The following is a 21,197-nucleotide window of genomic DNA, read 5'->3' as shown; positions in this document are numbered from 1 at the left end:
GTCGGCACAAAACACTGCGATGTCGTCTGCATAGGCCAAGACCCTAACTTCCGCATCAAAGAAGGTATACCCTCGAATGTTAGGTCCCGTAAGTAGTCTCAAACAGAATGGCTTCAAGTAAAGGGCGTAGAGGGGGGCGAGAGTGGACAGACTTGTCGGACAGAAGACAGCACTGGTAGGATTTCACTTAAATCCCTGTTTATGACTAATTTAGTGAGGCACTCTTTATAAACCATTTTCACGCCGTCAGTGATGACAGAGCCGACGTTCACATGCTCCAAAAGTGCGAACAGGATATCGCGTCCGACCCTGTGGGATGCCTTCTGCAGATCTAATTGCAGCTTAGCTACGCGGTCATGCATTGCGTCGCAACATTCCAGGACACTTCTTGCTTTGTGTATAATTGTGAAAATGACCTGCCTTTTATGCCGCATGTCTGGTGCGGACATACGAGTGACGTGATAACATTCGGTAACCGACTGGCAAGCACCTTCATGTATATCTTATAGTCGACATTTGTTAGACTTATAGGATGATAGCTTTCGACGCAGTGTAACCTAACAGGGTCCTCAGTTTTTGAGTATTAATACTATATGAGAAATCCTGAAAGACGGAGGAGTCATGTTGTGTTCATAGCATTCAGCTATCACGCACTGTAGGCAAGAAGCCATTTCAGCTTTAAAAAACTTGTATATGGCGGCACCAAAGCCGTCCGGCCCAGGTGACTTACTGGCACCTAATTCGCCAATGGCTGCTTCTATTTCTGACACACTTATAGGTCTCAAGAGTCTGCTTGACGTCATCATCCAGAACAGGCATGAGCGGAAGAAAGTCGGCTCTGAAGTTGCCATTAGCATTTAGTTTCTGGATAAGCAGCTCTATAATATTCCAAAAAGGCCCGCTCAACCAACGCCTTTTCACTGGTAACTTGTTTGTGATAACAAATTTTGTTTATCTCTTTTTTAACCGCATGCCCCTTTCTTCGCTCAGCGCTCGTTTTGTGGGCGTTTCACCCGGCCAGAGGCTCTCGGCTCGTGCCCTTATCAGCGCGCCTTGGTACCTCTCTTCATTAATAACTGTTTACTTTTTATTTTTTATTTCTTGCGCGAACAATCCCGGCTTGAAGCTTTCTGCGCTTAACATATAGTTTAGTTGGTCATGGAGCTCCTTTTCTTGTTGTCTTTGATTGTGTCTCAGTACACACGCTCTTTCTATCGCGGCGAGTTTCAGATTAGATTTAAATTGTTCCCATTCATATATGAAATTTCCCGATGTTCTCAGCAACAAGTAGCTGATAAAATCCTTTGTTTTAGCAACAAATGTTTCATCTTGCAATAAGTTCTCATTCAATTTGCATAGCTCGCAGTTGTATTTTGCCACTTTTTTTCTTTCTACCAACGGTGGCCATAACCAAAGGGTGATCAGAAAAGCTTACATGTCGGATCTGATAACTGCAACAAACTTGCACCAACTCAACAGGGACATACATGCGGTCAAGTCTTGCATGAGAAACACCTTGAAAGTGCGTGAAATTTGCTTGGTCTTCTGGTGTCAGCACAGTGCCAATGTCCTCTAGCCCATTTTCATTAATGATTTGCAGTAACAGTTCTGCACTAACGTCCCGTGAAGCTTGTTTAGTAGTTTTGTCTTCCGGTCTGCAGACACAAAGTCTCCAAGCAATATAACACGCCTTTCGCACGCGACGTACGATTCAATACTTTTAAAGAAAGCTTCACATTCATGACATCTATTCGGTGCATAGGCACATACAGCTCTCCATGGCATTCCAGAAAAAAGAAAATCACAGACGACAAGCCGCCCCGAATCGCACATTGCCACAGATTCAACTACTGCGCTAGAATTACGGATCATAATAACACAACCCCCCGAACTTTCCACCCCATGACAAACGCACACGTTTTACCTATTACGGAAAACTTCAACCATATGTTCAGTTTGTTCTACACTTTCAATTTTAGTATCTTGGACAGCCAGCAGATCGATATCGTTATCTAATAAACGACGATTTATCTGTTGCTGTCTTCGTCGCGTTGAAAGGCCTCTCACATTCAGTGTCGCGGCCCGTAGGCTACTTTCTAGATTGGCCGCCATCGAAAGCATGTGGAAGTCGCCGAAAAAGTTACGTCTCAATTACAGGAAGTCGTGTTGCAAGTCCGTAATTCTCGCGCTGTTCTGGTGCACGTCGCAGTAGCCGGAAGGTGACTCCAGGATGTTACCGGTCACCGACCGAGACATCGGTCCTGTGTTTGAAGCGTCACCTCCGCTACAGCGGAGGCGTTGCAGCAGAGTCCTCCGGTCAGGTGGCACATTAGGCTTCGGTTTGAAATACGGCCGCAGTACTTGAAGGGTCTTTAGCGGGGTTTCCTCGTTGCCGTCCACATCTTTGATGGTTTCTCCGTTGCGGTCGTCGTGCGCCCGCTTTGCTGGCACGCTCGAATTCGGGGGCATGTCGACGTCATCCGTTTCGCATGCGGTGCCCTGCTGCGAATGGGAAGCTGGTTGTCCATCCGACACGTCCGTAGCTTCCCTACGTCTGTCGTCGCAGCATAGTCGGGCGTTCCACCACGCCACAGTCCGCATTCGGCGTTCGATCCAGCCCGGGGAGTTCAGCGGGCGTATCCTTCGAGGTCCCTTCAATGGTTCCTTCACGCGTGGCTTCCGCGGCGTCTACCTCATCCACCAGGTGCTCTACCATCTCATCCTTTCGGGCCGGGCCTGCCACACTAGCGTATGTACGCACAGACTGGGTCTCGTCGTGGCCGAAGCGACGGCAGATTCCGCAGCGCGGCACACGGCACTCTCGACGTACATGCCCAGTGCCTCGGCACCAAAGGCAGAGCGGATATCTACCAGGGACGTAAACAAGGGCACCATCCTCAGCGACACGTAGCTGGTGCGGAAGGTCCTCATTAGTAAGGCCTGCGTTTAACATGAGCGTTACGGAACGCGTCGTCGTCACTTTATCGACGCAGCCGCTCACCTTCCAATTGTTTTTAGCAATATCGGTCACTTTTCCGAAGGGTGCCAACGCCGACCGGACGTCGTCGTCGCGCACACCGTGTAGCAGCCAATACAGCTTCATCCGGACGCACTGGTTGCTTGTATCTCTGACCACACAGCGGTGCTCCTTGACGTCCAACGCCTCGGCCTGCAAAATCTTTTTCCCTTCTTCGTCCTTGAATGTTACCGCCCACACATGATTCATTTGATAAGCACCGAGGGCAACTACTTCCGGCAACGCGTTAGAGCGTCTCGGAAATGTTCAACACGGAAAGGCCGCGCTTGAGTGTGGCCATGCAAAAAAAAAAAACTATTTAAAAGTGCCGAACCTGCAGGCAGATGTGGCAGAACCAGCTGATAATCTTCGTTCGGCTTGTCTGTACACCTGATACCGCGGCCCGGCCGGGCCGCTGAAACCGCTCCTCGGGAGCCCATCGAAACACGTCCTTCATGCTCGGTGGCCGGATGCCGAATCCCCCTGAGCTAACCGGGACGGCAAGCTTATGGTTAACGAGAGGGAATTGATCAATAACTCGAAGTAGAACAGTGTTGGTGAAATGTTTTAGGGGAATCCCTCAAGGTGGAGTAGATTTGTAATTAAAGAGTAATTACTCATTGGCAACCACTCGAGCGCAGCCATACGACAACAAAGGAAAGCTATGAGCATTCTGAGAAACTTTGCAGTTAAGGAAAGATTCGTCCTGGTTCGGGGTTCGAACCCGGGACCACCGCTTCACCGGAGCAGTCGCTCTACCTACTGAGCTAACCGGGACGGCAAGCTTATGGTAGGGCGAGAGGGAATTGATCAATAACTCGAAGTGGGAACAGTGTTGGTGAAATGTTTTAGGGGAATCCCTCAAGGTGGAGTAGATTTGTAATTAAAGAGTAATTACTCATTGGCAACCACTCGAGCGCAGCCATACGACAACAAAGGAAAGCTATGAGCATTCTGAGAAACTTTGCAGTTAAGGAAAGATTCGTCCTGGTTCGGGGTTCGAACCCGGGACCACCGCTTCACCGGAGCAGTCGCTCTACCTACTGAGCTAACCGGGACGGCAAGCTTATGGTAGGGCGAGAGGGAATTGATCAATAACTCGAAGTGGGAACAGTGTTGGTGAAATGTTTTAGGGGAATCCCTCAAGGTGGAGTAGATTTGTAATTAAAGAGTAATTACTCATTGGCAACCACTCGAGCGCAGCCATACGACAACAAAGGAAAGCTATGAGCATTCTGAGAAACTTTGCAGTTACGGAAAGATTCGTCCTGGTTCGGGGTTCGAACCCGGGACCACCGCTTCACCGGAGCAGTCGTTCTACCTACTGAGCTAACCGGGACGGCAAGCTTATGGTAGGGCGAGAGGGAATTGATCAATAACTCGAAGTGGGAACAGTGTTGGTGAAATGTTTTAGGGGAATCCCTCAAGGTGGAGTAGATTTGTAATTAAAGAGTAATTACTCATTGGCAACCACTCGAGCGCAGCCATACGACAACAAAGGAAAGCTATGAGCATTCTGAGAAACTTTGCAGTTAAGGAAAGATTCGTCCTGGTTCGGGGTTCGAACCCGGGACCACCGCTTCACCGGAGCAGTTGCTCTACCTACTGAGCTAACCGGGACGGCAAGCTTATGGTAGGGCGAGAGGGAATTGATCAATAACTCGAAGTGGGAACAGTGTTTATTTATTTATTTATTTATTCAAAATACCCCCAAAGGCCCTCGTTTGAGGGTATTACATGGGGGGGGGGGAGTAAGTACAAAGCATTGTTATAAGGTTAAAGATATTGCACTAAAATAAAATAGAAATCACAAAATATTAATCATAAATAGGCATGCACAGAAAGGGTCGCAACAATGCACATAACAGCAAAATTTGAGCTTAAATAAATAACAGCACCGCTAGAAAAAGAAAAAGACAACACTGGAAGAGGTGCGCTGAAGTACAAAAAAAAATATAAAATAAAAAGAAGACAAGGCGGAAGAAAAGAACGCTCAAAAAATACCTTTTTAGTTGTTGAAACATGAGTGCATAAGATGTTGGAATTTATTTAGATCAGATTCAGTGGCAATTTCTGATGGCAAAGCGTTCCATTCGGTTATTGTGCGTGGTAAAAAAGAATAGGCATAATGGAATGACTGGCAGTTAATGCGTTTAACTTTGTAAGGATGATCGCGACGTGGAAAGATAACTGGCGGTGGCTGAAAGAATTCATCATGAAGGGAAGGATGGTGATAAAGCTTGTGGAAAAGTGACAGACGGGAAATTTTTCGGCGCAGTGCTAAGTTATCTAACTCGGCTTTAGTCTTCAATGAGGTGACGCTGGTGTAACATGAATAATCAGAAAAGATGAATCGCGCAGCACGGTTTTGCAGGGCTTCGATGTTACTGATGATATAATTCTGATGAGGATCCCAAATGGCAGACGCGTATTCGAGTTTCGGACGGATTAATGTGGTGTACGCTAGTTTTTTTACATGTGTCGCGGCCTCTTTTAATTTATGTTTGAGAAGTCCGAAAGTACGGTTAGCGGAGGCAAGAGTGAGATTAATATGATGATTCCATGATAAGTCGGATTGTAGGTTAATGCCAAGATACTTGTAACTTGTGGTGAATTCTACACTATTGTTATCAAGAAAGTAGGCGGTAGGAATACGTGGCTTGTTAGTGAAAGACATGAGCTTAGTTTTGGAAAGATTTAAAGGCATTAACCAATTAGAACACCATGTGCTTATCGCTTCAAGATCAGACTGCAGTGGCTGGCTGTCAGTGTTACAGGTTATACGTCGATAAAGCACACAATCGTCAGCAAATAGTCTGATTCTGGACGTCACGCAATTGGGTAAGTCATTAATATAGATAAGGAAAAGTAAAGGTCCCAGTACACTGCCTTGTGGAACTCCAGACGTAACATTTGCGTAACATGAGTTAGAGTTGTTAACTGATGTGAACTGAATTCTAGATGAGAGAAAATCTGCTATCCATGCAATAATATTAGGGTGAATGTTCAGTTGGGAAAGTTTAAGCAACAACCTTTGGTGTGGAACGCGATCAAATGCTTTAGAAAAATCTAAAAATATTGCGTCAACTTGGAAACCAGCGTCAATCAGTGCACGAATATCGTTAATAAAACCGGCAAGTTGGGTGTCGCATGAGTAGCCCTTGCGAAAACCGTGCTGATGATCGAAGATAATGTTATGATCTTCAAGGTAGTTGATGACCTGAGTATGTATAATATGCTCGAGTAATTTACAAACTGTACTTGTTAAGGAGATGGGACGATAGTTAAGCGGAGAAGCACGATCACCTGATTTGAAAATGGGTATTATCTTAGCTATGCGCCAGTCGTTAGGAATGGTGCCAGTTGATAGCGACTGGGAAAATAATGCGGTTAACATGTAACAAATGCTATGTGATGTATTCCTTAAAATTTTATTATTGAAGCCCATATGATCAGCGCTAGAAGATGTTTTGAGATTGTTTAGTAGAGATAAAACACCAGGCTCACTGATGACTATCTCGTCCATAGTTAGTTCCACTAGTGCGCTTAATGTAGGCAAGGATGTAATGTCTTCATCTGTGAACACAGTTACAAACGCATCGTTAAGAAGTTGAGCGCACTCTGAATCAGGGATGGGAACACCAACAGAATCTGTAAGAGTGATGTCAGGTCGAATTACTGGGTTTACCACACGCCAAAAACGGCGAATATTATTTTTCAGCATGGAAGACAAGTCATGAGAAAAAAAGTTGCGCCGAGTAGATTTTAATAGTGCCTTATAATCCTTTTCACATGCTCTGTATTTGTCATGTGAACTCACAAGACCATTCAGTTTTGCCTGTCTGTATAGTTTTTTCTTTTTGTTGTTCAGCCGCCGAAGACGGTTGGTAAACCAAGGAGAACTGCTATCACAGGTAATGGTTAACATGGGAATGAACTGGTCGATGAGATCATTGAGGGCAGTTTTAAAAAGGATCCAGTTCTGCTCTATAGAGCGAGAGCAGAAATCATGCAAAAATTTATCAGAAAATATTAATAATTCTGCATTAATTGCATCAAAATTTGCTTTGCCGTAACATCTTATGTTCTTTTTAGTAGTTATCTTTTTACTAGTGCGAAATTTAATGTACCCAGTGATAACATCGTGGTCAGAGATGCGTTCCTCATGAGTTATGCCTGAAAATATATCAGGTTTGTTTGTGAGAACTAAGTCAAGTACATTGGAAGAGGCTTTAGTTGATCGTGTTGGTTGGTTAATGAGTTGTGTTAGTGAAAAATCAAGGCAAGTGCTGAGAAAAGAATGTGCTTCTGCATCTGTGTCCACTACGCAAAGTGTTGACCAATTAATTCTTGGAAAATTGAAATCTCCAAATATAATAACAGCGGAATTGGGAAAACGCGCATACATTTCACTGAGCACCCGATGATATTCATCTGAAAACGCACCAGACATGTCGGGAGGACGGTAGAAAACGCCGATGATGACACGAAATGCACCATCATTCAAAGAAACCCAAACACATTCAAGGAAAGAATCGATAACGATAGGTGTGGCAATGAAATCCTCCTTTATCGCGATGAGAACACCGCCCCCCCTTCGCAATTGTCTATCGCAGCGAAAAAATTTGAAATTGCATGCACTGGTAAAGATGTTGACATCATGAATAGTGTCGTTCAGCCACGTCTCAGTTAGTACCACTAAAGAAGCTTGACATGAATCGATGAAAGATGATAGTGCAATACCGTTAGCTACAACACTTCTAATGTTGGTGTACAAAAACAGCCATTCGTTATCATTACCACAATGTAATTTGGCAGGTGAGGTGGTCGATGAACGCAGGTTAACGGAAACGGAGGGAGGACGTCATTCGCCATCCTCGCGCCCTGATACAAGAATGGCTCGACTTTCGTTGGTGTTCCACATGTAAAGATCATCGTTAACGAAGAGCTTGTTGAAAACGAGTCGCACTTTATCCCCATCTTTCTTAATAGATTTTGAAAACTGGAGAAGCTTCCGTCGCTTTTCGCGAACGGCTTCGGAGTAATCGCGCGAGATGCTTAAATTAGTGTTTTTTAACTTATAGCCGCGGCTCATGACAGTGTCAACTTCCCTTTCATTAAAAAATTTGGCTGTGATAGGCCGCTTTTTCTCGGAAGAAAAGCGGCCCACGCGATGTGCTCTGGAAACAGATTCAACAGTAAGCCCAAGTTTTTTTTTACAAAAGTCATTTACGAGACGTTCAGACTCCTCCCAAGTTTCCGACTTCTCTGGATCATCTATACCGTAAAATAGAACATTGGATCGCCTAGAGCGATTTTCAAGGTCGTCAATTTTTGCCTGTACATTTGCGAGACCCTTGTCACTGTTCCCCACGAGCTCAGCAGATGGTGCGGTTGCAAATTTCTGCTCTAGATCGTGAACTCGCTTTGTTAGTTTTTCTAAGTCAATTTTTAAGTCTGCGTGAATCTTAAGCACTTTGTTGACAGAGTCTTGAAGGACTGCATTGCTGGTTTCAAGGCGTAAGATGGAACCAGCCACAAGGTCCAGCTTTTCCTCTTGAGCCTTAGTCATGGGTCCCGGGTTTAGCTCGACATCGCCTCCCAAAACTAGCGGACACCATAAATAGGATACACCAGCGCGGAAACTTTTTAAAACATGAGGTGGCCACGACACCGCTAAAAGACAGACGTCATCGTCACGGTAAGAATAAGCATCATAGTAACCAACCTGTAGATACATCAGTGGTGAGCGTGGGATCGCAGTGGCGGTGCCGTGGCCCAGAGGGGCGTCGAAAGGCGCGCACTTTTGTACCGCCCGATCAGCAGTCAGAGTCCCACGTTGCCAGACGGAATCGACCACTGCGTCCAGAAGTGGCGGAGCATCCAGAATAGGTGACGCAGGCAAAAAACATGTTGATAGGCCGCAGTCGGTTGACGTACACGCGCCGAGCTGGGAGCTTGTATCGTTGAGGCATTCCGTCTTGTGCATCGTCCATGGCCGGCCCAGGAAAATCAGCAGCAGCACCTGTAGATACATCAGTGGTGAGCGTGGGATCGCAGTGGCGGTGTAGGGGAATCCCTCAAGGTGGAGTAGATTTGTAATTAAAGAGTAATTACTCATTGGCAACCACTCGAGCGCAGCCATACGACAACAAAGGAAAGCTATGAGCATTCTGAGAAACTTTGCAGTTAAGGAAAGATTCGTCCTGGTTCGGGGTTCGAACCCGGGACCACCGCTTCACCGGAGCAGTCGCTCTACCTACTGAGCTAACCGGGACGGCAAGCTTATGGTAGGGCGAGAGGGAATTGATCAATAACTCGAAGTGGGAACAGTGTTGGTGAAATGTTTTAGGGGAATCCCTCAAGGTGGAGTAGATTTGTAATTAAAGAGTAATTACTCATTGGCAACCACTCGAGCGCAGCCATACGACAACAAAGGAAAGCTATGAGCATTCTGAGAAACTTTGCAGTTAAGGAAAGATTCGTCCTGGTTCGGGGTTCGAACCCGGGACTACCGCTTCACCGGAGCAGTCGCTCTACCTACTGAGCTAACCGGGACGGCAAGCTTATGGTAGGGCGAGAGGGAATTGATCAATAACTCGAAGTGGGAACAGTGTTGGTGAAATGTTTTAGGGGAATCCCTCAAGGTGGAGTAGATTTGTAATTAAAGAGTAATTACTCATTGGCAACCACTCGAGCGCAGCCATACGACAACAAAGGAAAGCTATGAGCATTCTGAGAAACTTTGCAGTTAAGGAAAGATTCGTCCTGGTTCGGGGTTCGAACCCGGGACCACCACTTCACCGGAGCAGTCGCTCTACCTACTGAGCTAACCGGGACGGCAAGCTTATGGTAGGGCGAGAGGGAATTGATCAATAACTCGAAGTGGGAACAGTGTTGGTGAAATGTTTTAGGGGAATCCCTCAAGGTGGAGTAGATTTGTAATTAAAGAGTAGTTACTCATTGCAACCACCCAATCGCAGCCATACGACTACAAAGGAAAGCTATAGAGCTTTCTGAGAAACTTTGCAGTTAAAGAAAAATTCGTCCTGGTCCAGGCTTCGAACCCGGGACCACCGCTTCACCGGAGCAGTCGCTCTACCTACTGAGCTAACCGGGACGGCAAGCTTATGGTAGGGCGAGAGGGAATTGATCAATAACTCGAAGTGGGAACAGTGTTGGTGAAATGTTTTAGGGGAATCCCTCAAGGTGGAGTAGATTTGTAATTAAAGAGTAATTACTCATTGGCAACCACTCGAGCGCAGCCATACGACAACAAAGGAAAGCTATGAGCATTCTGAGAAACTTTGCAGTTAAGGAAAGATTCGTCCTTGTTCGAACCCGGGACCACCGCTTCACCGGAGCAGTCGCTCTACCTACTGAGCTAACCGGGACGACAAGCTTATGGTAGGGCGAGACCGAATTGATCGATAACTCGAAGTGGGAACAGTGTTGTCCAAATGTTTTAGGGGAATTTCTCATGGTGGAGTATATTTGTAATAAGGGAGTAATTACTCATTGGCAACCACCCAAGCGCAGCCGTACGACTACAAAGGAAAGCTATAGAACTTTCTCGGAAACTTTACAGTTAAAGAAAAATTCGCTCTTGTCCGGGGTTCGAACCCAGGACCACCGCTTCACCGGCGCAGTCGCGCTACCAACGGAGCTTACCGGGACGGCAAGCTTATGATAGGGCGAGAGGGAATGGACCATTTCGGAAAGTTGCGCGCGCCCCCTACGCGACCGCCGCAAAGCTGGCTGGGAATTGTGAGTGAGGTTGCAGGGCAGGATCCGCCGGAGCAGTGGTACGCTATGGACGCCGCGCAACAGCAGGTAAAAAAAAAAAAAACGTATTTTGGAGCGCTAGTAATATTTTTGTTGCATATTTGCGCCGCACAAGTGATCTTTACATTGCCGTACAACTTTTCTGTGGTTATGCAGCCGACGCGACGAGCGCGAAGCAATTATTTTCGCAGGTGAGCGCACGAGAAGCGCACACATGTGCCAGTTTCGCGCGCTCGCAGCTTGTGTTGCATAGCAAGACCGTTGTCAGCGTTCTATATATCTATGCTGCAGAAGGTACGAGCGCGATCCCACGGCTAACAGGCGTGTTTTGCTTTTGAGCACGGGCTAACAGTGCATTTATTTACTAGTCGCCCGTCGAGAACTTTCCAAGTCTGTGCTGCTTTCCCGGCGGCAGGCGTGGTACGTAGCGTACAGTACATTCATATTTGTTGCAACAGTGCGACACGCTCTTGCGAGAATGTATGCGCTGTATTTTAGCAAAATACGTCGTTATCGAGCACTGCCCATTCAGTCTTTTGGTTACAGGTAGCGTGCTATTTAATCTATGTTTATTTTACGGGCGACTCTGAAACAAGTATATGGTCGAAAGGAATGGCCAGAGCATACGCTAATAACGTACATCTTGCAAGAAGTAAGTAGTTGAGTTGGCGCTTAGCTTGTGCCAGCGCATTTTCTTGTCTGTAGTGTTTGAATAGCGCACAGCAAGTACGAAGCAGAACCAAGCTCTTGTATTAGCAGTGTTACATTCTGTGTAGCTGAGCATAGCATCTCGATACAGATAGCAGTTGCTGTTTGTGCCATATTCAACGAGTTTGACAGCTCATACCATCTCGGTCGCGGTCTCCATTTCTTACTACCATGGAGTGCAGATAGACGCAGCCAAAATATGAACGTGCCTCGGTGGCTACAAGTAACGCGAACGCGGTCGAAAAAAAAACTGGGGCGGATGTTTTGACTAACCTGAAAAACATGGACGCGCCAGTAAGTACTTTGCACTAGGGCGGCCGCAGAGTTTCAAGTTAGCGAGTGGTTTACCAAGCCCGTCCATGTGCAACATTCTTCACGGCCGCGCGTAGTAAACCAAACGGGTTCAGCGTTGCTTTTCAAGCATGCTCGCCACAATTGAACAAAACACAATGTATAAATACTCTTTTATTTCAAGATCGCATTGGTGATCCCATGATAAGCTGTGTATGCTTGCATGCTCTGTTTATATGTGGAGTGCCAAGGAAAAGATTTTGACACTTGCTTATACCCATGGGGCAGGTACCACTACGAATCATAATGCAATTCCTCTTCAAGAAAGGTTACCGAAAGGACCATGGATAAAGCAGTTAAACGAGGTGCCGGATGGGTTCTCAGAGCAAGAAATCTTGGCACATCAGAATGTACATAGTGCTTAGAAACATACTGTAAGCGGATACAGGATGTTTAAATCAGAGAAGGTTCACAAGGCTCTTATTTGCAAGGCTGACAGGTCTACTTTTGTTAAAGCAACCATGGAGGCATCGTTCTCTTTGGCAAAATCATATAACATTGCTGCTGTGCTCTCGTCAAATGGAACTGTGGTTGAAGAAACCTGCAACTGCCGGGCTGGAGCTGCAGGTGTTTGTAAACATGCAGTTGCATTACAATGGTTTGTACTAGAACTGAAGCGCTCTGGGGAAGCCTACGTGCGAGACACGCAGTCGTATACAGACAAACCCAGAGCATGGGGTACTGGGGCTAAGAAGGCCAACGTGCACACACGCGAGTTCTCACAACTACGTTTTGTGAAACATATGCCAATGAAAGCTGGCAGGCATCTGACTCAAGAAACCACAGTTTCTCTGAGAATGGCAGAAGACCATATTAAGAGAATGCATCAGACACAGAAGAATATTTCAAACGCCATGCTATGCAAAACGCTGGAGGACAACCACTTTCTGCCCGTACCAGTGAAAAGAACACTTCACGAGGAGGCTCTTAGCCAGATGCCAATAAGGTTACCGGTGCAATCCCTGTGGGTTGAGCATGTTCCAGCTGGGTACAAGTTCGGCTCCTGTGAGCTTTAGAAGACTCATGGGCCCTTGAGCAAGCGACTAGGATGCAAAGCTGCTCTACAACATGGAACTTCGAGAGATCCAAGCGCCTGACTGCTTCACACTTCGGAGATGTGGTGTCACGGCAGAAGCCAGCTGACGAGAAGTTTTTCAAGAGGCTGTTCGGGTCTAGCCAGATGCAGACCAAATAAATGGTTGAAGTTTAAGGATTGAAGATGCAGCCGTGCAGCGTTACATAGGGAAGAGAACAGTGCCAGTTAGGAGTTACTGTTGTGGGTTGTGTGTCAACCCTGGTGTCCCTGTTCTTGGTGCAACGCCTGACCGAGTTGTAGAGGAGAAAGGAGATTTTGATCTCCTTGAAGTTAGGACCCTCTCAGCTGCCAAGGAACGGGGTGATGAATTAGAAAATGCTGTGAATACGGCATCCTACCTGAAGAATAGAGTTCTTAAGGGCACAGGGTAAGGTAAAATTAGAAAAAAATCGTTTTTTTTCTTTTGGAATTTTAGAAGTTCAATTCTTTCTACACATGTTCCATGATCGCACTTTCCTCAGAAAGCCATATTTACGGCTGAAAAACGCTTTTTCCGAAACCAAGTAGTGAGCGGCCACGCCCCCTTTCAGGATTAACGTCAATTTTTTCAACCAAAAAGTCCACCACCTGATTTCAAAACTTGTCTAAAATTAGCTACATATAAAAAATTGTCTGGCAACTATTGTACAGCTCCTCTTTTTTAGCCAAGACAATCCTGAGACGCTTTGCACGTTTTTTCCACGTTTCTGCAACCTTCATGCAGCTGCGTCCGAGTGCTATCCCTTTCGATCAGTATTGTAAATTGTGCCGGTGTTGGTTGCTGCTGATAAGTTGAGATGCCCAGGGCAAAGAAGGCCTTCGTCAGGCGTGAATTTCACGGCAATCGCTACGCTCATCGTGAAAAAGCAAAAGGATGTCCACGACCGAATGAGATCCCGAACGCCGAACGCGCCAGCTCCTCGACATCGAAGCTTTCAAGATTTTCTCTGTGCTTCCAGGAAGAGGATGTGCTACAGAGCAGCAGCCAATATGCCTTAATGGACATGGACGGCATTTGTGCCGCAATTACACAGATTTGTGTGTGCAGAGAGTGCGGTGGAAGTGTTGAGCTCATCGAAATTGTGACAAAACGGGTAGGTGTTGCAAGCGTTTACAGTTTGAACTGTGAAGTGTGTAGTGCCGCACAACGATTTGAGACGTCGAAGAAAACTACTTCTGGCCTCTATGAAGCCAACCTCAGGTTAGTGTATGCCTTGAGGTCCATTGGTAAGGGAATGGCTGCAGGAAATATACTCTGTGCTATGCTAAACCTTCCTAAGCCGCCGACAAAGTTTGCGAAATACAATCAAGAGCTTCTAGGTCACATCGAAGCTGCTGCTCAGGAGTCGATGAAAAGGGCAGCTGACGAAGCTGTGCAGCTGAATGAGGGGGATAAAGACATCGCAGTTGCTCTTGATGGAAGCTGGCAGAAGCGAGGCCATACTTCCAATAACGGCATAGTCTCTGCGACCAGTGTAGACTCTGGGAAAGTGCTGGATGTGGAGGTTTTGTCTAAACGTTGTCCAAAGTGCAGCATCAAGGGTACAAACAGTGACCCCCTTCATAGAGAGGTGTGCCAAAGCAACTACCCAGGCACCAGCGGTGGAATGGAAGTCGCAGGAGCACTGAAAATTTTCGGCAGGAGTGAGGAGCTTTACGGCGTTCGATACGTCGAATACCTTGGGGATGGTGACAGCAAGGCTTTTATGGTTCTGAAGGCACAAATGCCATATGGTGATTCCGTTGAAATATCCAAGGTTGAGTGCATAGGGCACGTGCAAAAAAGGATAGGCACAAGGTTACGAAGGCTAAAAAAAGGAAACAGCAGGAAAACTCTCTGATGGAAAGAGCCTCTCGGGCCGAGGCCGACTGACTGATGCAGTAATAGACAAGCTCCAGACGTACTATGGTTTGGCCATCAGAAGAAATGTAGGAAACCTGGATGAAATGCGAAAGGCCGTTTGGGCAACCTTCTTCCACTTATCGGCCACAGACGATGACCCATGCCATGGACTTTGCCCAAAGGGACCTGATACGTGGTGTGCCTTCAACAGAAGTCAGTCAGAGGGCAAGCCATTTTTCCACAAGTAGAGTTTGCCTGCATCTGTCTTGGAGGCTATCAATCCCATTTATAGGGAGCTATCGAAGGCTGAGCTCCTAGAGAAGTGCCTGCATGGGCGAACTCAAAATGCAAATGAGTCGTTCAACCATGTTGTTTGGGAACGCGCCCCAAAGAATGTTTGTTAGGCTTCGGACCCTACGGATGGCAACACTGGATGCTGTTCTTTCATTTAATGATGGTAGCATCGCACGGGCCAACATTTTGAAGGCGTGTGGATTGAACCCAGGGAGCAACACCATCAAGTGGCTGAGGGAAGCTGATCATAAGCGCATGTACTTTGCGGACCGAGCAACACGACAGCTTACAAAAGAGGCCCGACAGTCAAAACGACAAGCCGAAAAGCGAAAAAATGACGGCGACAGTGACTACGAAGCAGGGGGCTATTAAACCAATTACTATGGAGGCGTTTCTGCGAATAAAAAATGGTTTTTCACATCTTTTTTCTCTTTATGCTCTATTATCTCAAAACAGTGTTTTTTCTTACAAAGGTACCATTATTTCCAATGCCTTTCAAGACAGACGGCTGATTTTTTTTTGCAATCATCTACATAAGTGTTGCCAACTACTGAACTAGAATTAAGCAATTTCACTGAGCAGTTATTCTGTTATGAATTTTGAAATGCGCAAAGAAAGGCCAGATTTGTGTACTACCGGAAAAAATTTTATTAAAAATCGAATTTTCAACACATTTCAAATATTCTAGTTCAGTAAAAAGAGCACAAAATTTGGCAAACAATGATGTATGTATTATTAGGCTACTGTTATTAGTTAGTGAGACACATGTACCTCAACATGGCCTAAAATGCATGGGAAGTATAGGGCTTACCCTGTGCCCTTAAACCAATGCACAAGTACTTTTACCAGGTCCAGGGGCAACTGGCTTTGACTGGACTCTCCTGGTGTGATTTTGTGGTTGATAATGGCACAGACTCCACTTTTCAGAGGATCGCTTTTGAAAACTCGCTTTGGATTTCCAAAATGCTGCCATGTCTTCTGGAATGTTACTAGAACTACCAAGAGCACTGTGCTTGTGTGTGAATTTCAGTGACTTAATTCAGTTACATTGCTCTGCAGGACAAAGATGCTTGGACTCATAACATGTTTTGGCATGTGTTCATACTTACATATATTTAGTTTTTAAATATCTTGTATGACATTAGTCTCTATGAAGAAATGAAGAAAGTGTTTTTCTGTGTAATATCACTATGACCATGTGCATGTGTTGCCACCACCTATGTAAATGTGTGTGCAACTACCAACTAATCGATGTGTAAAAAGTAAATGTCAAGCACCGCACTTCTTGCTGCCCTGTCATTGAACACATACATAATGCACTCTTAGTCCCAGGAACCTGGGCAGCTACATACTTCAAAATTTACTATACTTGATGATGATAGTGACCTCACATTGGTCTCTGTAAGGAAACCACATTGAAAGTTGCAAGCAAAATCTTTGCAAAGTGACAAGTGTGTTCTCCGTAGTGTACGTACTCTTTCACTCAATACGAATTGTAACATACGTGGAGTGAACCAACGAAGGCTTATGGTTTACAGTAAATCAATGTTTAGTCATAGAGAGTGCCCAAAGTGCACATTCAGCATACTTTGAACTCAGCTCTGAGGGGTTAATGCACAAGTTCCGAGCGGCACTGGGCTCGCACTGCTTTGACGACCAAGCTCAAACCTGCCGCATCTAGAGTATTGCAGCTGATATTGAGTGCGATAGCATTCATTCATATAAGTTCGTTCTCAAGGGTTCCATGCAGGACATTGCGTAAGAGTCGGTAATAAAGCTCAAATTTCATTGGCATGAAATACTCGCATACATATACAAATTTTTCACATATACAGTACACACATATACAAATATACAATACATATACATATCACAATTTTTTGAAAAATAGGAGCATGTCACTAACACATGTAAAAATGACAAAGTGAAATTCATTTTACAGATTTCATTCCAAAAAGTTAGGAAAGACAATCTGTGGTAGAAAAGACAATGGCTACAAACAATAACTTTTCATCTTGTCTGTGTAGTTCAGCAATGAGACTGGTGATTTGGTTTCAAGTCATGACTCGGATATAGTACTGCCACATTCTATGCTCAAATCATTTGCATAACACTGACACATAAATAAGACATTGCAGCCCTATGTAGCCTGTACAGTCACTTCAGCAGAGCAAGATATGCTGCTCTAGTCTGCTGTGCATGAAGTAGTGTTTTTTAACGCAAGTTCAATGCCTTGCACTGCAGCAGGGATTCTCAAACTGCTTTTTGTGGAACTCTCTGGTTTCTTGGAGCGCTTCCTAGATCCCCCAAGGACTTACGTTCATGAATGTCTTCATCCGCCTTAGCCAAGTATTTTGGGACTAATGCTGTAGCTGCTTACTGCTATCTTACTATACAGCCAGTCATAACTGAATTTAAGTATTTGTTCAGGTGCTGTGCAGTTTGCGTACACCTTTTAAATATGTCGGCCAGCACCTTTTGAAGTCTCAGCCACAGCGTTCGAATTTCGATGGAGGCAAAATTCTACCTGCGTTACAGTAGACCATGCACAACATACAAAACATTAAAAACGCCACCATCGCTCATCGGTTTAGAATGGGCTCATGCATGAAATTATTGAGATAACAACAAATTAGGAAAGACAGCACGGAGTATCCTGAAGTTTTTAACTTCTCTGATGACACGCTTAACATGGATTCGCAAGCTGGCTATCTGCCGTGTTGCTAACTCATCTGCCAGCGACAACTGCGTGGGGCAATTCAACATGGGCGGCATGTTTAATTTGTCTCCAAGCTGAAGGAGGTCATCTTCAATGAGGAATCCTCTATCCGCCATTACACTGTCCCCTTCCTCGAGCAACTCATACAGGCCACTGTTTCTTGTGATTTCTCGATCAGAAAGTCTTCCAGGAGCAAGATTAGACACGAAAGAAACGAAGCAGTTTAGAGTGATGCCAATGAGCCGTTTTGCGTTGTTATGTCCTTGATACGAGCTGAAAGTGTCGCTTTATGTTTTGTAGTCAGACGGGTTCTCGATAAAAATTTCTGTGCAGTCCAGTACAATGCGTGTAGATGGGTACAATTCTTTAAAATTGTCTGGCATGAACAGGTCCACTGTGTTACGTGATGGCCACATTGGTAACTGGATTAGCACTTCATACAAAAATTAACCCAAAATGAGTACATAGCACTCACGGTCGCCACAGACACTTTCAGGCAATATGCCAAATCCTGCTCTAGCAAGCCAACTCTGAGCCTGCAAAGCACTGCAATAAGCTGTTCTTTCATTTTCAGTGCTCGTGGCATGCCAGCACCCGTTTTCAGTGCCTGGTACATGCATTCAGCATGTTCAAGGAATGCATCAAATTTTTTCAAGGAGTTGAAGCCCGTATAAAACACGAGTCGTTTCTCGTCTGAAACAAAATCGTGAACTTTGGAGACACGATCTTTTAGTTTTAGTTTCTCTTTGAGTGCCTCAACTTTCACATCGTGCAACTGAGACTTCAGATCCTCGACCTCTTTCTGGAGCTCAGATTTGTCTTTGCGGAGCAAGCTATTTTCATGCTCGAGTTTTTCGCAGTGTTTGAGAAGGTGGGCGACTTTTTGCGTCTGGAGGCCCCACGGAGTATGAGTGGTCGGCACCTAAAAAAAAATGAACTGTTTAATGATTTGCGAACAGTTAGGCCCGGCTTTAATGCAGATTTCAGGTTTTGAAATAGTCACTTCAGCCCACAATGGGTGTTCTGAACCTTTGCTCTCGGCTTACATTGATATACAGACAACAAAGAACCAGGATGACGAAGCCATACACCCCAACTCTCACTCCACTAATCCACCTGTGCAAGCAGCTTACCAACCATCAAGCCCAGATCAATACTATCCAGTTATACTTCTAAACCTCATGAGCTGTTTGTTTCCCCTCCTGAGCATGCAGTTCGACGACGTTGCAGCTTGTGCTACCAGCGTACTGGTGTGGAATCGCCAATCATGCTGCATGACGTATCCGTAGTGAACCAAAATACATAAATATTAGGTTTCATGCACCCAGCAGGTCCGCCAAATTTGCACTACATTTGGATAGCCTGACTTTTGTGAAATCTCCCCAAGATGGGGTGAAGGGAATAATGTCGAGGAAAAAGAAATGAAATGGGTAAGTTTCACAATGCGTGCACTGGTGGAAGAGGTACCGCGTTTATCATAAAACTCGCTGAAGTATCATATGCACAGTAGAAATCACTGATGACATTTATGTCACAGAACACACGAGGTTCTGCCACTCCTAACATGCAACCTAACATGCATACATCCCGTGGCTAGCTGCGAAAGCTGGCGGAAAACTGGCTTCGCGGGAAAAAGTTTTGTAAGTTTTCACTGGATGAAGAAGCCGCTCGCTATTAACATACCGGTTGCCACAGCACCCGTGGACCCCGGTATCAGTGGGCGCGATAGGGGTCCGTTAAAAGCGAAAAATAAGTTTTCATAGTGCAATGCAGAAAGCGACAATTTTCAACCACCACTAACCTTCCGTTTCCGTGCGAGACGAAGCCGGAGCACCGAAGGTCAGCTGGGTGGGCTCCTTGGAAACTGCGTCGCTCTCTGCGTACAAAACGCTTTCATGAAAATGCGTACACACAAAGCCGAAGCATCAGAAGAAAGATGGCACAGTTAAAGCGTCGCTTACGTTGATCGCATTGGGGCACGTCAACTACGCAGCCGATCTCCAACTCGTTCAGAAGGAACACCGGGCTGGCAGAGGCAGTTTTGGAGCTCGTCTTCTTGCATTTCGCGACTGGAAAGGATTTGGAAGTTATGATAATATGCAATAACCGTCTTAATATATATACTTACCGGTATTAAAGGAAGGAGATAGTTGATTGGTGACTTTATGGGGAAAAATTGTTGGCAGCCGGTCCATATAACCACGGCGACCACTTTCGTTGAAGTGGGCTCCACATATCCGGTGGTGCTTAGAATGTTGCCACAAAGAGAAGCGACCAGCACTTGTCTGGCGGTTGATTCTTCTCACCCACTCCTTTTTTTCTTTTTCATTTGCAGGGAACGCATGAAATGAAGCGTTCTTGTCTCTCAGCGTGTTGTCGCAACCAGGCACACAAGTCTGACCGCCGCCTCGGCACTTCCACGACATCGCGTGCAGTAGTGGCTGCGGTCACTAAGTGACGAACAGGCACGTAACACTTAATATAGCGCACCTGCAACCGCCCACCACCAAAAAATACACGAAATCTCAAATGAAACGAAGCACGCGCACACACACACCACAGCTATGCAAACGCAGAAGACAGGAAAGATGGCTGGTAGGTCGGCGCTCGCTCACTGTTCCCATAATTCGTCGCGCGCCCGCTAAGTTTTTTCGCGGCGCTGCGATTTCCGAAATGGTGCATTGATAAATAACTCGAAATGGGAACAGTGTTGGTCAAATGTTTTAGGGGAATCCCTCAAGGTGGAGTAGATATGTAATAAGGGAGTAATTATTCATTGGCATCAACCTAAGCGCAGCCATACGAGTACAAAGGAAAGCTATCGAGCTTTCTCAGAAACTTTGCTGTTAAAGAAAAATTAGCCCTGGTCCGGGGCTCTAACCTGGGACCACCGCTTCACCGGAGCAGTCGCTCTACCAACTGAGCTAACCGGGACGGCAAGCTTATGGTAGGGCGAGAGCGAATTGATCAATAATTCGAAGTGGGAACAGTGTTGGTCAAATGTTTTAGGGGAATCCCTCAAGGTGGAGTAGATTTGTAATAAGGGAGTAATTACTCATTGGCAACCACCCGAGCGCAGCCATACGACTACAAAGGTAAGCTATAGAGCTTTCTGAGAAACATTGCAGTTAAAGAAAAATTCGTCCTGGTCCCGGATGGCATGTGACCGTTGGAAGTTCTCTAAGAACATCTGGATAAGCATTTGTAGTTTATTCCAGTGTGGCAAATTGTGTTCAAGAAACTATATAGCTTCTGTCACGAGACTGCTCGCAGGGGCATTTCAACCAGGAATAATGTAGCATACCGCGCTCTATGAAACATTGTCGTGTCAGAGTCGAAAAGCGGTTTGTCTTGTGTCATTTAAGTGCGCAGTGCCATTTTGAATATTAGTGCGCTCTGCATGAAT

At 45.6% G+C, this 21,197-nt stretch overlaps 4 protein-coding genes across 7 annotated transcripts in view; 2 read left to right on the top strand and 2 right to left on the bottom strand.

Annotated features, from left to right (window-relative positions):
* Positions 1-2,548: 2,548 nt before the first annotated feature.
* On the bottom strand, positions 2,549-3,226 carry LOC144116320 (uncharacterized). The gene has a single exon (XM_077651061.1). The coding sequence runs from the start codon at positions 3,224-3,226 to the stop codon at positions 2,549-2,551; it is 678 nt and encodes a 225-aa protein (XP_077507187.1).
* Positions 3,227-4,687: 1,461 nt separating this feature from the next.
* Positions 4,688-20,217, bottom strand: LOC144116319 (uncharacterized). 2 transcript variants are annotated; one of them, XM_077651059.1, is made up of 4 exons: positions 19,920-20,217; positions 19,753-19,860; positions 19,593-19,667; positions 4,688-9,041 (listed from the first exon to the last, which is right to left on the bottom strand). In XM_077651059.1, the coding sequence occupies exons 1-4, from the start codon at positions 20,215-20,217 to the stop codon at positions 8,836-8,838; spliced, it is 687 nt and encodes a 228-aa protein (XP_077507185.1). In that variant the 3' UTR covers positions 4,688-8,835. The 2 variants fall into 2 exon arrangements, with proteins under 2 accessions (XP_077507185.1, XP_077507186.1); XM_077651060.1 differs by lacking the exon at positions 4,688-9,041 and adding an exon at positions 16,735-18,713.
* The window catches only part of LOC144116321 (uncharacterized), a 42,054-nt gene continuing 31,619 nt past the window's right edge, over positions 10,763-21,197 (top strand). For 2 of the 3 annotated variants that reach the window (XR_013311841.1, XR_013311840.1), the window contains exons 1-2: positions 10,763-10,849; positions 20,127-20,256. The gene's annotated coding sequence lies outside the window, so the exon portion shown is untranslated. The remainder of the gene's footprint in view (positions 10,850-20,126; positions 20,257-21,197) is intronic. The other variant, XR_013311842.1, reaches the window with a different exon arrangement.
* On the top strand, positions 12,909-16,539 carry LOC144112825 (uncharacterized). The gene is made up of 4 exons (XM_077645667.1): positions 12,909-13,024; positions 13,066-13,323; positions 15,171-15,177; positions 15,877-16,539. Exons 1-4 carry the CDS (start codon positions 12,909-12,911, stop codon positions 16,063-16,065), a joined length of 570 nt encoding a protein of 189 aa, XP_077501793.1. The 3' UTR covers positions 16,066-16,539.

This window comes from Amblyomma americanum, chromosome 1, assembly GCF_052857255.1.
Source record: "Amblyomma americanum isolate KBUSLIRL-KWMA chromosome 1, ASM5285725v1, whole genome shotgun sequence".
Lineage (NCBI taxonomy): Eukaryota > Metazoa > Arthropoda > Arachnida > Ixodida > Ixodidae > Amblyomma > Amblyomma americanum.
Note: the sequence above shows the minus strand (reverse complement) of the source record. Positions and strands in the feature narration are given on the sequence as shown.